Raw genomic sequence first — 17,051 nt, forward strand, 5'->3', positions numbered from 1 at the left:
AAAAGGTTTTGCTCTTACCCCATTCCACCGCGTCCTCCTCCCCGCCCACCTCTGCTCATGCCTCCACGATCAAATCCCCCTCTTCCCCTGCCCCGGTTATCAGGGCCACTCAAGCTCCGGTTCTCTCCTGGTCCGGAAAATCCTCCAGACTCCTGCCCATAAACACCCATGCTACTGGGGTGGTCCTGTCGGAATGAACCTGAGGAAAGAGTCACATCTGTCAGCCACGGACCAGCACTGACACCACTGCCTGACAACCTTTCTCTGGCCTCATGGAACTCTCAACTACAAGCAACCACATAAGCACTATGCCAAAAGTATTTCTATCAGAAGCTCTCTTTAAGAACTATTGGGTCATCAAGGCTAAAACAGCCTTGTATGACCAGACTATAAAACTACTTTCAAAGGATTTTTCTTCTGGGAAAAATATATTTCTAAGTTTCTGCTTCAGATGTCTCCAAAAGCAGCTTCTTTGTACTGACTCTCAACACCAAAAGTAGAGCCAGGTTAACCCAGGGCTCTGACATACAAAGGGCTGAATTATAATAAGTAGTAGCTATTAGTCATCCCAGTCAAAAACTAAAACAAATAACCCCCCCCCCTTTAGAGTCAGGATCTCACTGCAACCTCTGCACCACCATGCCTGGCTGATGAAATCCAATTTTAAAAGTGCAACAACTGAGGCAGAAATTAAATAGTGAATGAGATACTTTGGGTTTTTAGTTACTTTTCCAAATGGAAGAATAAGCACTGGGGGGTGTGTGGGATATACTCTTTATAGAATTCTGTAAGCAGGACTTACTCCCTCTGCTTATGAATTTATACAATATCAAAACAATTTTACTTGGCTATCAAAATATAGATACCAAAATATTGGTATCTATAGCTACCTCCCCACTTTCTCTTAATGTTTAAGGCAGGTCTTAAAAGAATGCCGGCCCTACTCATTGCAGAGCCCCTACTCGCACATTCAGACTATCATGCAGGATGTTATAGCTCACCCTAGACTCCAGAAGCAAACAGTGCTAACAAGCATTCCCCATTCTCAGAAACTCCAAGCAAACCCAATCATACTTAGTTTTTCTCTCTTAGCAACTCACTCTGCTGCCCGTAGCTGCTGCTCTGTTGGCTATATTGACTTGGAGCCTGGCTGTAGGATCCAGTCTGAGGGGGGTAACTAGTGGGAGGCTGCTGCCCATAGCTGCTTTGTTGACCATAGCTACTCTGCTGTCCATAGCTGCTTGGCTGCCCATAGGTGTTCTGCTGAGAGTAACTGCTCTGATCGTAACTAGTCGGCTGTGAAGAGGAGTAGCTGAAAGAAAAGAAAAAATCTTCAGGAAGGAGGAAAAACCATGTTATTTCTGCCAAGACCCCAAATACAAGACATTCACAGGCATCCTAATAATGACTTTCTTTTTACTTTCACTGAAAGGGTCTCACTACGTGTAGGCCAGGCTGACTTTCCACCTGCACACAACTCTTCTGTCTTAGTTTCCTGTGTGCACCACTGTCTGGCTAAGGCAACATTTTTGGATTTCCAATAATAAAGCTTTAAATGTAAGAGAAAATGAAAATAACCCATGTGCACACTGAATTGTGGTTTAGAGCTCCTATTTAAAAGGTTTTTTTTTTTTTGGTTTTTTGAGACAGGGTTTCTCTGTGTAGCCCTGGCTGTCCTGAAACTCACTCTGTAGACCAGGCTGGCCTCGAACTCAGAAATCCACCTGCCTCTGCCTCCCAAGTGCTGGGATTAAAGGCGTACGCCGCCGCCACCGCCCAGCAATGTTTTTCAACTATATTTAAGACAAATACAATTCAGAAGGGCAGACTATGTATATGCACTCAGACTAATAAAGTGAAAATACACTGAACATGAGGAGGAAGAGGAGTACAGTGATGTGTTTAGTTCTCAGAATGCTCTCCTTTCTTTTTGTAGTTTTGAGGCTCCAACTTAGGGCCTGACACTCTAGGCAAGTGTTCTACTCCAGCCATCCAGTAAGTTGAGTGATGGCTATGACTCTCTGAGGAATGCCTGCTTGGTAATAAGAGTGTGAACACGAGCGTATTAAGTATGTCACTCCGAAAATCCCATTTTCGTTCAGACTCAAAATTGCTTTGCTATAGTTTCAACCTTTCTAACAATTTGATCCTTAGAAATCTAGGAATAAAGATAAGACTATTAAGAGACCTTAGGATGCTGTAAAAAGGTGCTAAGTCTCTGTGGAACTATCCAGCAGGTTATCTATGTACCTCCACATACTACTAAAAACAAACCTCTCAAGACTCTTAGCTGGGTGTAGTGGCAAGACAAGTCTTTAATCCTAGTACTCTTGTCTCCCAGGAGGCAGACAGATCTGAGTTCAAGGCCAGCCTGGTCTAGACTGAGTTTTAGGATAGTCAGGACCACACAGAATAATCCTGGCTAGGAGGCATGGAGGTGGGTGTGGAGGACAACAGAACTCTCAATGAACCATAAATATGTTCAACTAAACTAAGTACTTATCACATCTCTCCACATTTGTCAAGACTCAGTCTATGGGGCTGGAGAGATGGCTCAGTGGTTAAGAGCACTGACTCCTCTTCCAGAGGTCCTGAGTTCAAGTCTCAGCAACCACATGGTGACCCACAACCTGTATGCTCTCTTCTGGTGTGTCTGAAGACAACTACAGTGCACTCATATAAATGAAATAAAATAATACAGTGCATTCATATAAATAAAATAATATTAAAAAAAGATTCTATGTATGTGTACCAGTTCATCACGCCACAGCAACTGTTCCACCCAACATGTATGGACCTGCTCTACAAGGGAACAGTTATAAACCCTGCCCACCTCTGTTCCTAGTTGTATGCAAGTGTCAACCTATGAAATGGATACTGTACTGGCTGGTTTTGTGTGACACAACCTGGAGTTATCAGAGAAAGGAGTCTCCCTCGAGGAAATGCCTCCATGAGATTCAGCTGTAAGGCATTTTCTTAGTTAGTGATCAAGATGGGAGGGCCCAGCCCATTGTGGGCTCTATAAGAAACTAAGCTGAGCAAGCTAGGGGAAGCAGTCCAGTAAGCAGCATCCTTCCATGGCCTTTGCATCAGCTCCTGCCTCCAGGTTTCTGCCCTGTGTGAGTTCCTGTCCTGACTTCCTTTGGTGATGAACAACAATGTGGAAGTATAAACTGAATAAACCCTTTCCTCCCCAACTTGTTTTTCTTGGTCATGATGTTTTGTGCAGGAATAGAAACCCTGATGAAGACAGATACAAACAGAACTATTTTGTATTTTAGCCAATTAAACTAACCTTGTAAAATAGTTCTGTCAATTCATTTGAAACTTACTTCAAATGAGGCACAGGTTAGAAAACTTGCAGTTTTCCTTAAAGAAACTAAAATTGGACATTGTAGCTACAAGGGTTAAGATGGAAAATGAAGGACAAAAAAACTTGAAGTGGAGTACTTCAGATGTAAAGTACCTTCCCAGCAACGAACAAGACCTCAGATTCCCTCTCCTCAGCACTGCAAACAATAGTAAAAAAGGAAGTTTTATTCTCAACTTTACCCATGGTGCCTGTGTTTGAGGGGATAATTGCTATAGTTCTGTGTAGATGGTTCCATACATTTCTGTTTCTCATACTTTTAAGTTAATTATAAGACCAAAACTGAAGTTTTGGGGTCAGAATTTAGAGAACAGTTATTAGCTAAATCCCAGGCACTGCTATGGGAACCTAAGGCTGAGGTCTGAACATTAACTAGGTACGTGGTCAAATATGGGCAAGTAAGTCAGAAAACAAATCTTACCCAAGGAAGCCAATGCTAGCAAGTCAACAACCTGAAAAGAAAACACCTGTCTTATTATTACTAATTCACCAGCCACACAAATGAGACTGACCTGGTAGGAGGGTAAGATGGAGGTGCGGTGACTGGCTGCATTGGGTAGCTCCCAGGTACCTGAGGATAACTGTAGTTACTCTGTCCATATCCTAGGCTGGGTTGGTTATAACCCCCTGTGCTAGATTGAGGTTGACTAGTCTCAGCAGGCTTGTTACCATCCTGTGGTCTAAAAGGAGAAATAAAATAGTCGTAGTTTTAACAACCCACACAACCCCTAGTTAAGAACTCCACAGTTCTTTGAGCAACATGAAATGTTAAAAACCAAGCTTGAAAATAAAGTAAATGAAAAAAAAAAAATAAATAAAGTAAATGAAACCCAGTAAGTATCATCCATTAGTATTTGCTGGAAGAAAACACTAAGGAAGTTAGCAATTTTTTTTTGTGATTTGTTCTGTATTAACAACTACTAAGGGATTTCATCAGCTTGTGTTGTCAACAAATACTGGGAGGAGGGAGGAAAAAACACTTTTTTAAAAAAACGTGAACTTCTGAAGACATTTGGCAACAATGCAAATTCAAGTTTAGAGTAATTTTAAGGTCACCGATTTATACATTTTGATATCTGTGGGTTTATTAGAAACAGACAAGAAGAGACAGTTCCTATCTTGGCCTGCTGGAAATTAACTCAACTCTGCTATACAACAGTCTCCACAAGATGGGGAGACTAACCCACGCTCAGACTAACTAGCAAATACCCTCATTAAATGATAAAAACCCCAACTTCACAGAAATAACTCACGAATCCCCACTTCCTCGTGGCCCAAACAATTTAGAGGAAGGCAGTGGCAGAGTTAAGCTAGGACTACTTCAAGCAAAGCCCCGACCAGCAGGTGGACTAAAGCAAATGCAGAAGTACTGTTTCTTCACTGAGATGAAACAGGTTATAAAATTATAACCGGTATAGTCAGCTAAGAAAACTAAGATGGAAGTAAGGGTGACACAAATCAATGACTTATGAAAATCTAACTCACGCACGATGAAGTTCTGTGGCTTAGACATACACCACTGCATGAGAGCATCATATGCAAGTTTGTACATCTAATAAAATTCTCCAGTACCTAACTCAACTAGAGTGGGGCCTTCTAGGCATCAGCCAGTTAAATAGAACTACTGGACAGGCTGTTTACTGGATATTAACTACAAGTGGCTCTGATTATTCACTGCACTTTAGAAGTAATTTTGAGAGTGTTTGCCACAGCTAATTTCTTACCTCTATAGCAGATAAAAAAAAAAATCTAGGTTACAAGGTGATCTCTTGTTTATTTCCTAGTCTTCTTTCAAATCAGAATCCTGTGTTCCTTCAAGACTGTATGCAGAAGCCACCTAAGTGCATGTCTAAAGTAAAGACCTGAAATCTTCTGTTAAGTAATAATATATGTCACTTATCTACTACCCAGTCACGGAGTAAGAACTTTATTGGACTCTTAATATTTACCACATATCTGGGTACCCAGCTATGAATTTATTTGTCTATGATTTTTGGTTATCAAACCACTACATAATATTGAGAAAACCGTGTCAACTTCTTCAATTGAAGCAGTAACCTTTGACCTTCCCAAATATGAAAATATCCTTTACCGACAAAATTGGGACATACAGTACTTCTTGACTCAAGTGTAACTGTTATACCACGTACTATCAAGTACCACGTATTTCCTAAAGGAAAGTGGTTAACACTATACAGGATCATAAGCCAAAGATTAAGTACTCAAAAGTATAATTCTATTGGTAGTTCAATAATGCGGGGAAACATACACTCAGTTTTCTTGTGTTTAGAAAAGCAAAACAGCTTCCTCCTTCCCCAAAAAGTATGTTTTGAAACCACGCAAATGACATTCTTCATTTCTGGCCCTTGGATAGCACCGTCTGTTCATCAGAATACCTGCATGCTGTGCCTCAGCACTCAGGAACACTGTGAGAACAGTCAGTACTAGTGAAGGTGAAGAGCTGTTTAAGTCATGAATGGTTCAATGCACAGAATTACCCTCTCCCTAAAAACCAAAGCTGATGCAGCAGAGGAATCAACAACTATGACCTTACCTTGTAGGTGCGGTGGCTGCTGGCTGCTGGCCATAGGCTGGGTAGGCAGGCTGGGTGCCATATGCAGACTGAGCTGCATAAGAGGCCTGCGTTGTCGTGACTGTAGCAGTGGTGGTGTCATAAGCACCAGTGCCATATCCTTGGACAGGCTGGCTGTATGCCTGGGGGGCAGTTGGAGTGGTATAACCTACAACAAAAGAGATCTGGATCAGATTCTCTGTTCTCTCTGGCAGAATGATACCTTTGCATTTATTAAGAAAACAACTCGTAAACTGTCCAACTTTAAAGCATCACAAAATTGAATTCCTATATTCTTCTTGCAGGAAAAATAGCAACAAAGGAGTGTTTAAATTGTTTGTATTACATTTACTTATGTATTCTGCACTAAATGTGGGCATATGGGAGCTCATCATAGCATATGTGTGAAGCATAGGGCAAGTTGTGGGAGTTGGTTCTCTCTTTCCACTACATGGATTCTGGTTATCAAGTTGGGCAATCAAGTGCATTTATCTTCTGAGCCATCTCACTGACCCCAAACTATTTAAAGTCTAAAGCACTATTTCTGTTTTCAAAATACATTCATGAGAAAGGTGAAGTGTTGTTTATTGTTATTTTTGACATGGGTCTCATGTAGCCTAGGTTGGCCTCAAATTCCTTAGGTAGTAGAAGATTATCTTCAACTTTTGATTCCTGCTTCAAGTCTCCAGCCTTGGGAATACTGGCATTACACCATACCTGTTTTGTGTGGTGCAGGACTCCATGAATGCTAGGCAAGCACTCTATCAACTAAGCTATATTCCCTACCTCAAGAAAGCATATTCTATTTAAAAGACACGGGGCCGGAGAGATGGTTCAGTGGTTAAGAGCACTGACTGCTCTTCTAGAGGTCCTGAGTTCAATTCCCAGCAACCACCTGGTGGGTCACAACCATCTGTAAAGGGATCTGATGCCCTCTTCTGGTGTGTCTGAGGACAGTAACAGTGTACTCATGTAATAAAATAAATCTTTAAAAATCAAAAACCAAGTTGCCACAGAAAACAGGCTTCTTTCTGCCCCCGGGTGAATAAACTGGGTAGGAGACAGGGATGGCTTTTTTTGGTCACATTTTTTTCTTAACTAATTAAAAAATAAAACTCCTCAAAACAGGAAATAAAATGTTCCAGAAATGAAGGTAAAGAACAAAGTATCACAACTTTTCCCGGCACTGGGCTCTTTACCTTCCTTACATTCAACAGGCACAGTAAGTAACGCACTAAAAAGCTTAGCTCAGACGCCGGGATTCACATCCAAAGACAAATCCAATTCTCATAAAATTTAAAAAGGATTTTCTGATTGAGTGTATGCCTATGATCCCAACATTCTGGGATCACAATCCCCCCAAAACAAACAAACAAACAAATAAACAAAAACAAACAAAAAAATCCTAAGCTACAAAGGAGGATCTTGTTTAAAAAAACAACATACAAAATCAAAAAGATCTCAGAGTTTGAGGCCAGTGTGGGTTACAGAGGTCCAGGACAGCTAAGGCTACACAGAGAAACCCTGTCTTATAGAAACCCAAACAAATAAAACACCCCTCCCCAACAAAAAACTCACCCACCCACACCCCAAACCCCCAACATTAACCAAAAACAAAACAAAACCCAAAACAAAAAAGAGCTTTAATATTTAAAACATATCTTGAATCAAGACTATAATTTAGTTTACATTCAGGACTAGTCAAACTTAACTATCACAAAGAGAAAGAGAGACAGAGACAGATCATTAAATTGCCCGGGCTTGCTTGCAATGCCTTCTTCCTCTCAACTGTCAGATGTCTGGGATTACAGTCATGTGTCACCATGACCTATTTCAACTTCTTTTTGTTTCTTTGATGCAGGGTCTCACTATGTAACTCTGGGTGGCCTGGAACCTGCTATGTAGCGCAGGCTGGCCTTGAACTCAGAGACCAGCCTGCCTCTGCCTCCCAAGTACTATTGAAGGCCTTTGCTAGCATAGCCAGCTGAACCTCTTTTTGAATCTCAAGTACTTTTTGTAGCACTGACACAATCCTTTCTTCTCAAACATTCAAACGAAATTCTAAAATTATATACAAAGACAGTAGTTTCCCATCTAAACTGATAAAAACCATTAAAAATGTATTTCACAAAAGAGCCTTAAAAACAATTTTGAGTTGACATGCTCACCTTTTGTTTTGTAGTGCTAGGTATAGAACCCAGAACCTCCCATATATGCTAGGGAAGCACCTTAGGTATAGAACCCAGAACCCCCCATACATGATAGGGAAACATCCTATCATTGAGCTACTCCCTCAGCCCTATCATTTAAAACTTTGTTGCAAAGTTCTAAAGGTAACCATATACATTCAACTACAGTTGAAGTCCCCCAAATTTCTCCCTACTTATAAGATTCATAGAAGTTAAATAAGAACCAAACTGATGAAGACAGTAACTTGTATCTCTACCTGCAGTAATAGAGCCTATTGTAACAATTCTATAGTCACAGATACTAGGCTAAATAGTAATCTTTTAATTAATCTGTAACACACACATAAGCAGCCAAGCAAAATGAATAAGTATCAATAGAACAGCGACAAGCACATCTGTATGATTTCTTCAAAGGAAATGATGGTAAGAAACACTGTACAAAGAAAGTTTGTTTATAGTGAACAGCAGAAATCACAGATTAAGAATTGTTTGGATCCTGTATGTGAAATGTAGATACATAGTACCTTTCTTCTGAAGCTTCCTTTAGAATCCTAGGAAAGAACAGTATTTCTACCCATTTCCTGATACTTGTCCACTGACTTTTATGTGTAAAGGCAGCATGGGGTACAGAAAAATGTGCTTGATCTCACTTCCTACCTACTGGCTCCCCCTTAAGCCAAGGTTAATTTTGATTCTATAGCTTAAAAGCAGTTGGCAGGAGTGAATGAATATGAGAGGTAACTTCGAATTACCTAGTGTGCTCAAACTCCGTATTACCATGCAACATAGTCGGACTCACCAAAGCCATCTTTTCTTTTTTTGCTTACTTGCATGTAGTGTTCTATAATTTCTGGGCTTACAGGACTTGACTTTCTCTCCCTCTCTCTTTTTTTTGGGGGTCGGTGGGTGGGTTTGAGACAGGGTTTTCTGTGTAGCCTTTACTGTCTGGGACTCACTCTGAAAGCTATGCTGGCCTTGAACTCAAGAGTGTCCACCTCTGCCTGAGAGCTGGGATTAAAGGGATGTGTATCTATCTAGACTGCTTACTTCTACTCTGCTTAAAAATTTTCTTAGGACTGTGTTAAATGGCTTAGTAATAGCAAAGGCTAGAGCTAAGCCACTTCGTTCTCAAATCTATAGTTTTAGTTTCAGGTCTCCCCACACCACACTAGGTTAATAAACACTTCCATCCCTACACAGTAGTTAAGATAAGTTAGCTAAGTTCCATGACAATAAACCTATCTTTTCCTATAACCAATATAATTCAGGAGTTCAGATAGTTGAAAGATGATGTCTTTACGTCTCTTAAGACCTTCATGTTGTATCACACAGCATTCCACAGAAAAAATTACCATTTTTAAAAACATATTACATATAATGTATTCTTAGACCAGTTTCTTTTTAATGTCCTGGAATGCTATTTGTTTAAAACACACTATGGATTAAAAAAAAATTAAAACAGAAAATGTATTAAAACAATTTATAACACTTAAACAGAAAATAAAATGTGCCTGTGCTATAAACAGACAAACATATACATGCAGGGTGGCAAGTCTGTTCCCTTAAACAAAACTAATCATGCAATCTAGCCTTCAGGGAGTAGGGAAAATCAGCTGGAGTAATACCTTTCGGAAGGCAAATAAAAGGAAAGTTCATAGTAAAACCTTCCCCAAATTATAAGGGCATGGACCTGCAAATGGCATCTGAAGCAGTTTTTTCATTAGCACCTTTGTGTATGATGTTAGAAAGTTCAGGGTTTAAACAAATGAAAACACCTAAGGGTTAACATTACAGGGTTAGACAAGATGGAAAGCATTTCCCATGCAAGAATGAGCAGGATAGTCAAACCTGTACTGGTCCCTTCTACTGTGGAAAGCACAAAACAAAAAGTAGAGGGCACACTATCAGATGAAGCAAACATGTGAGAACCACTTTGATTTTTAAGTAGCTCAGTCTAAGAAGGCTCATTTTCAGCACTAGTCCATCGTTTACATTAGTTCTATTCTGTGCATTACACACAGTGTATCAAAGTTTAGTTTCTTCCTCTATTAGAACTTATTCCACCCACATTCTATTGGATAGCACTCAAGGAAGATTAAGAACAAGGAAAAAAATACTTCCCAGAACAAAAGATCCCCAGATGTCAACATACAGACCAGAGTATATACCTAAGAGCATAAATAACAGGCCTTTCAGCAAATCCCCTTGACATATCACCTAGTCTTTTGAAGGCTGTCCTTACCAGTGGGAGGCTGTCCATAGGAAGTTGCATATGCAGTCTGCCCGTAGGTGGCAGTGGTCTGAGCCTGGGTATAGCTGACATCAGTAGGCTGTCCATAGGTTCCATAGCTTTGTTGCCCATATGCCTGCTCCAAACAAATTCATGCAATAGCTTTATGTGAGAACCTTCTATTTTAGCCAAGTAATGACCTAATTTATTAATTCATAAACTGGAGAATCAAAGTACAAAGTACTGCTTTCTGGTATAAGAAAGAAATTACAAAAACAAAAGCATAAAAACAAAACAAATTATCTTAAAAACTATCAATTTTTATCAAGTTCACTCATGTTTTGGTCAACCTAGAAACAAAAACGTTCTTAAAACAATTAAGCAAAATCTCAGTTAACCATGTGACTGACATCACAGAGGGACAATAATCCAAGATTCAGCCAGCATCTTGCAGGATATGAAAACCAGATTTTCAGTATGATATAAAAATAAAAGCTATTAATTCTATTTCAAGAAAATAAATCAGAACAGTTCATGTTCTCTTTAAGTTTGTTAGTATAGCAAGATTATGTTTTTTAAACTAAGGAATGAGCTGTTCTTACAGATATTAACATGTTCATATTGTAGATTTAAAAGTAAAACCTGCCAGCAGCATGACTTCCTCCCTGTCCTAGAATATGTCTCCATGACAGTTAATATCTACTTTTTTGCATGGATCACTCCAGAATTAGAGGTAATTCTTCTTTTTTTTTTTTCTTGAGACTTACCGTGTAGTCCCAGCCTACACCTTGCTTTGTAAACCAGGCTGGCCCAAATTCAGAGATCCACCTGCCTATGCCCCCCCAGTGTTGGGACTAAATAAAGGTGTGCTACACCACTAGGCCCAGCTAAGGTAATTAATTCTCGGTAATATAGGCAACTACTTTCTAGATTCTAGAGTCTGTCATCCTTGGCTTTTTGAGGAGATGTTGGTGGCGGGAGCCAGTATATTACACAATCTACCAAAGAACTATATTCCCAACTCCTGGTCAATTTCCCCACTCAAATATTTCTACAGTGCTGGCACACACTGTACCCCAGCTCCATGTTTTTAAGTGTTTAATTACTTAATTTGACTGATGGAGGGGTGGGCCTGTACCATGGCATATGTATACAAGTCAAAGGACAAGACAATTTTTAGGAGCTAGGTCTCTTCCTTGACTCTATGTGGGACTTGGGAATCAAACTCAGGTTGTAAGGCTGGGTGGCAAGCACTTTTCCAAAGAGCCATCTCTAGCCCCTGACCTGGGTTTTATGTCAGACTGACATACTGACAAGAGCGGAGGAACAGTAATTTTCAAAGCTAACTCCACTAGTTAATGTACAACCACCAGCAAGTTATACAATAGCCATGCGGTACAACTTTCTCATCTGCAATGATCCTAAGATGGTCTTTCTTTAAAAACTACGATTAAATTAAGCATAATAAAATATGCACAAAGAGCAAGAGTGCAGTAAGATACTTACTTTGAGCCTAAGAATTTTAAAAAGTCCATTTCCAGCTTTAAAATGGTTTCATTACAACCCTCATTGGGAAAGATTAAAACTTTCGAGTTTTAAAAGCTTAGATAATACTACCACTCTATTTGTATAAAAATTTTAAAAAAGATCTCTTAGCTACTGACTTAGTGGCCAGCTGAAACATCTCTACTGAAGAGGTAACTACATATCCTTGTCTTTGGGATTACCTGGGTGGTTTGTGCATATCCTTGAGTTGGCTGGGCGGTGTAAGCACTGTAGCTGCAAAAAGAATTAAACACAAGAATTGACTACAGAACATTCTGATTGTATTACTACATATCCTTTACAATTACAAAAAGCCTCGTACGCTAAAACACTAACCAAAGACAAATTATTGTTGCAGAAGGCTGACTTACCCCTGCTGGGCTGCAGCTTGGCTATAGGTACTGTAATCTAGAAGAAACAAGAAAAACTTATTAGCCCAGACAAGAAAGAGGTAAAGAGACAGATGGAAATCAAGCAGTAATAATAATTCTTAAATGTTTAGAGCACACCTATATGCAGACACATCCCTGTTAGCACATTTTGCCTCAACACCAAACCAATTAAGTTAAAAGTCAGTTAACCATAAAGTCTGAATATGGTGCTAACAGGCCAGACACCCTACAACCATAAGCCCATCTCAACCACCAGCTATCAATTCAAAGACACGATCATTATCTTAAGTCTAAACCAAGACCACAAAACAGTATCACCGTACTGTCAGATTTAAAAAGAGCCACAGAAAGTATTGAAATTTCTTTCTTTCTGCTTTTTGAGACAGGCTTTCTGTCTAGTAGACCTTGGTGGCCTTGAGCTCAGGGATCCAGTCTCTGCTGCCCGCCCAGGGATTAAAAGTCACCATCATGCCTGGCATTTTTTTTGTTTTGTTTTGAGACAGGGTCTCTCTACATAACTTCCAACTCAGAGATCCACCTGCTTCTGCCTCCCCAGTGAAGGGATTACAGGAGCAAGCTAAGCCTATCACTTTACTAAGACCAATCAAAATTTCCTAGAACAAGTAAAATAGAATGACAGAAAACAGGACAGACATTAAACCTAAAAAGGGCCTGCTGTCAAAACCCCAGTGAAGCCAAGGTAAAGACTAGGAGTATATAAATGGCAGGAAGGACTATGTGCTCATTCCCCTCAACTATAGCCTGACATCTGTGGATGCCCTGGTTCCAACTCCAGCATAACACACACACACAACTGACCAGGTTAATACAATTCCAAAAACCAGCAAAGAGAAAACAGCACTTAATAGGCCTAGGGGAAAATTGCTCTAGGTTCACAATTGCTATTTCTTAACATCTACAATGATTTCAATAGCAGCAGCAACAACAAAAATCTCTCATTTTCTTCTCTGTAAGTAAGTCTACCTATCACTCTCTTTTCATATGAAACCTGTATTATATCAAAAGGAACTAGTCTTGTGAGGTGTCATATAACTCTTTCACCCCTGCACTCAAGCAGAGGCAGGTGGATCTCTCTGTGAGTTTAAAGTCAGCCTGGTCTACATAATGAGTTCCAGGACAGATGGGGCCATAAAAGACCCCGTCTCAAAAACAAATAAAAAAGGAACTAAATCTGATCTATGAATATGTCAAGCAATGAAAATAAGTGTTTTCAAAACATCACTGAATTAAAGCTACATAAGTTTTGGGCATTTTTTTTAAGGCAGAGGAATTAAAAAAAAACCCTACCTATTTCCTCTCTACAGTAAAACATATCTTGTTTGGTATTCAAAGACAGTACTGTCATTAAGACAGAACAAAAGGGTCCTTTCTTTTCCAATCAGAAAGTACTCCTTCACCCAAAAGTAACAGCTGGCATCTTTCTTCATGGAGGGGTCTTGCTCACTCCATCTGAAGCCAGCTTCACAATATCCTGGCCTGACCAACATACTTTCCTGAACTCACCTCTCTCTCTCCCTCCCTTCCCCATTTGGTTTTTCTGAGACAGGGTTTCTGGTGTAGCCCTCCCTGGCTGTCCTGGGACTCACTCTGTAGATGAGGCTGGCCTTGAAAAACAGATATTTACACAGCTTTGCCCCACAAGTGTTGGTACTAAAGGCCTGCAGCACTTGGCCTGAACTCATCTCTTAAAACTGACTGTCTTTCAACCTTTCTGCACCTCATGGGACTACTTTCCTTCCTCTGCACCCTTAACTTCAGAGCCCTGATTACCAATATTATCAGTAAACTGTCCAAAAGATATCTACAACGAAAGAAATCTATAACAAAATCCTGAAGCATTTCCAATAATGCTACATTTTCTTTGGGGGTGGTGGTAGGGGTTCTGAGACAGGATATAACTACTTAGCTGGCTAACCTTAACTAGTTATATAATATAGATCAGGCTAGTCTCAAACTTGCTACAGATCCCATATGGCTCTCTACAACCTAATTGTGTACCTCCAAGACTACTGGTTACCTTCCTTTTTTGTCTTTTTTGTTTGTTTTTGGAGACAGGGTCTCACCATGTAGCTCTGGCAGGCCAAAAACTCTACCCTCCCCAATCTAAGATTAAACTATGGCTACTTGCCACATTCTTCATATGGGAAAAAAGACACCTGTAAATCATTTCCTACAATGTAGCATTTGTAAAATATACCAACAAAGCATCTAAACCAAATACTGCAACCTACATTTTGTTGAGGTTTCTGTGTAAAAATGACTTTTTGAATCACTGGCATTAAGTTCAATGTTTATAAAGACTTACACAAGAGTAGTTATGTAAAATTGGCAACACTGATACAGAACAGCTAACCACCTCAGATGAGGGCACAACCAAAGGATTTAGTGGGGTAAGGAAGGAGGACTCAGAGCCCCCATACTTATCTACCTAATAGAGCACTTAAGTCTACTGTCTCAAACATGACACTGAAGCAATGGTTAGATTAACAATTTTGAAAAAATAAGTCTTTAAATGCCCAAATATGTAAAGACTTCACTTTAAAAAAAAATGCAGGCCGAGGGGCTATGATGTAAGGGGCATCCTAGAATGCTGGTAATGTTTTACTTTTTGTTTTGACAGTTATTTAGATACTGTAATTCTGCTTTACTGGACACACTCTGTAGTTACTATTCTACAAGATACAGATGAGGGAAACCATTATTCCCCTAAGGCAATGGCTTGCTTCAGGCAGTCATTAGCCAAACTGAAGAGATTTGAAGATTTAGGCTACATAATCCATTAAAGCCAGCAATGGTAACTTTGTTGGGACCAAAAAAGTGTTGCTTTAAGAACAACTGAAAGGCTTAAGAAAAAAAAAATTTTTTTTTTTTTCTGAGACAGGATTTCTCTGTGTAGCCCTGGCTGTCCTGAAACTCATTATGTAGACCAGGCTGGCCTCGAAATCACAGAAACCACCTACCTCTGCCTCCCAGCACTGGGACCAAAGGTGTGTGTCACCACTGCCCCTTTAAAAGGTCCAAAGCTAAACTAAAGTTTAGCCTTAAAGTTTTTCAGAAAAGGAATACTAAGTCTTAAATAAATAAAGTCCCCTCAGCAGTGCCAGGACTGTGGGAATAGTAGAGCACGGTTTTAAACTCGAATTTGGTTCACCGTGCTTACCAGCATTTGCTAATAACAAAGATGACTACACAGCGGCAATGATCTTTCAAACAGAAAAATTGCAATTGCCTTCTTGGGCTCTAGAGGCTAAGAGAGGGGTAATAGGACCACCAAAGAAACCATTTTCCACTAGGATATAGGCAGTAGTAGTATCTTTGTTTTCTCTTAGGGACACTTTGGGTAGCCTGGTATCAAAAGCCACCTGTTTACTAACTACATCGTTTGCGACGTCAAATTGTGATGCTGGAAGCTTTCCTAAGCCAAATGAAGGACCCAGAGCTTTTCCTCTCTTCCCCCTTGCTTTCTCCTACTGCCTCCAAGGCCACATTATCAGACCCTAGATTCCTCTAGAAGCAAAAGCAAAAAACACGCCACTATGCCAGTAACTGTGTTCCAAACTGCAGATGAAGGCTAGGCTACACTTATTCGCTCGTTAAGGACTACAACATCCATCACATTCTAGAGTTCCCGCCGCGGACTTTCAAAGTCGGCTATGGGTCTCTTTCGCTGGCCTCAATAGGGCCAAGAAATAAATTAGCCTGCTAGCTTAATGAGGAAGCCTACAGAAACGTGGGGGCCGAGGCTTTTCTGCTTCTCCTGGATCAAAGATGCTAGAAATTTCTTTCTGGAAAGATTCTCCTCTCCAGATCCAGGCGGACCTTGTTATACAACCGATCCCCCGCGCCGTTTGCTGAGAAAAGGACACTGGGAAGCCACTGCTTTTTGGGTAGGGAAGGAGGTGGAGTTAACACATGATAAAATCGAAGCCTCTGAGTGGGGAGAACGAAAATTTGGGGAGCCAAGAAGGTCTAAAAGACCAAGCAAGCCGGCGCTGGGCTTGAGCTGGGAGCCCTCCAGGGGGCAGCTTGGTAGCACCGGGCCGGGACAGGCCTAGAGGATAATGAGGCTCCTACTCATAAGCCGGCGCCCCTCAGCTTACACACTCGCGACGCCTTATTGTTTGTTTTTTATCCGAGTTTCTATACAGTAAACACTTGCCCTTAGGCTAGCGATGGGAGAAGAGGTTACAGGGGAAACCGGCCACGGTTTCTCAAGCCGCCATCAGACACCTCGCTTCACGCGCCTTCGGGGTGATGGGCTCCAGGCCCAGCCGCGGTCCCCTTTGGGCCTCAGAGGCCGTAGGCCCCGCCCACGTGGCGGGAGACCCGGAGCACCCGCACCGACAACCGCCACACAAAGGAGGCCAAGACGGGCTCCGCACGCCCCAACTACCGCGAGGCCCTCGCGCGCAACGCGGGTGCCGGAAGGTTCCAGAACCAGCCCGCCTGGTGGGGGGAGGGGAAGGGAACGCGGACCCCCGAGCTTATCGGGGCCGCGACGGGAACTCCAACCCCTTTCAGCAATTCCACTCAGTCATCCCTGCCACCTCCTGAGACGAGCGCCCCCCAGTTTGGGTGTCCCAGCTGTCGCCGGCACGACCGCGATTCCACTCCACTTACCCGTGGACGCCATTTTCTCTCCTTCCTCCTCGTTCTCTCAACGTCCGTCTCCCTCTCGCGTGCCCCCTAGGCGCCGCACTGCGCAGGCGCGAAACCCGCAACCTCGGACGCT

General features: G+C 41.3%; 1 protein-coding gene across 3 annotated transcripts in view; it reads right to left on the bottom strand.

Moving 5' to 3' along the window:
- Nucleotides 1-17,022, bottom strand: part of Ewsr1 (EWS RNA binding protein 1) — a 28,315-nt gene extending 11,293 nt beyond the window's left edge. For 2 of the 3 annotated variants that reach the window (XM_028758151.1, XM_028758150.1), the window contains exons 1-8: nucleotides 16,940-17,022; nucleotides 12,278-12,314; nucleotides 12,089-12,140; nucleotides 10,374-10,497; nucleotides 5,925-6,111; nucleotides 3,883-4,050; nucleotides 1,101-1,312; nucleotides 19-199 (exon numbers count right to left, since the gene is read on the bottom strand). In XM_028758151.1, the coding sequence (XP_028613984.1) occupies nucleotides 19-199; nucleotides 1,101-1,312; nucleotides 3,883-4,050; nucleotides 5,925-6,111; nucleotides 10,374-10,497; nucleotides 12,089-12,140; nucleotides 12,278-12,314; nucleotides 16,940-16,952 (974 nt within the window). In that variant the 5' untranslated portion in view covers nucleotides 16,953-17,022. The remainder of the gene's footprint in view (nucleotides 1-18; nucleotides 200-1,100; nucleotides 1,313-3,882; nucleotides 4,051-5,924; nucleotides 6,112-10,373; nucleotides 10,498-12,088; nucleotides 12,141-12,277; nucleotides 12,315-16,939) is intronic. The other variant, XM_028758152.1, reaches the window with a different exon arrangement.
- Between the last annotated feature and the right edge of the window lie 29 nt (nucleotides 17,023-17,051).

This window comes from Grammomys surdaster, unplaced genomic scaffold (assembly GCF_004785775.1).
Source record: "Grammomys surdaster isolate TR1022 unplaced genomic scaffold, NIH_TR_1.0 126187, whole genome shotgun sequence".
Taxonomy (NCBI): domain Eukaryota; kingdom Metazoa; phylum Chordata; class Mammalia; order Rodentia; family Muridae; genus Grammomys; species Grammomys surdaster.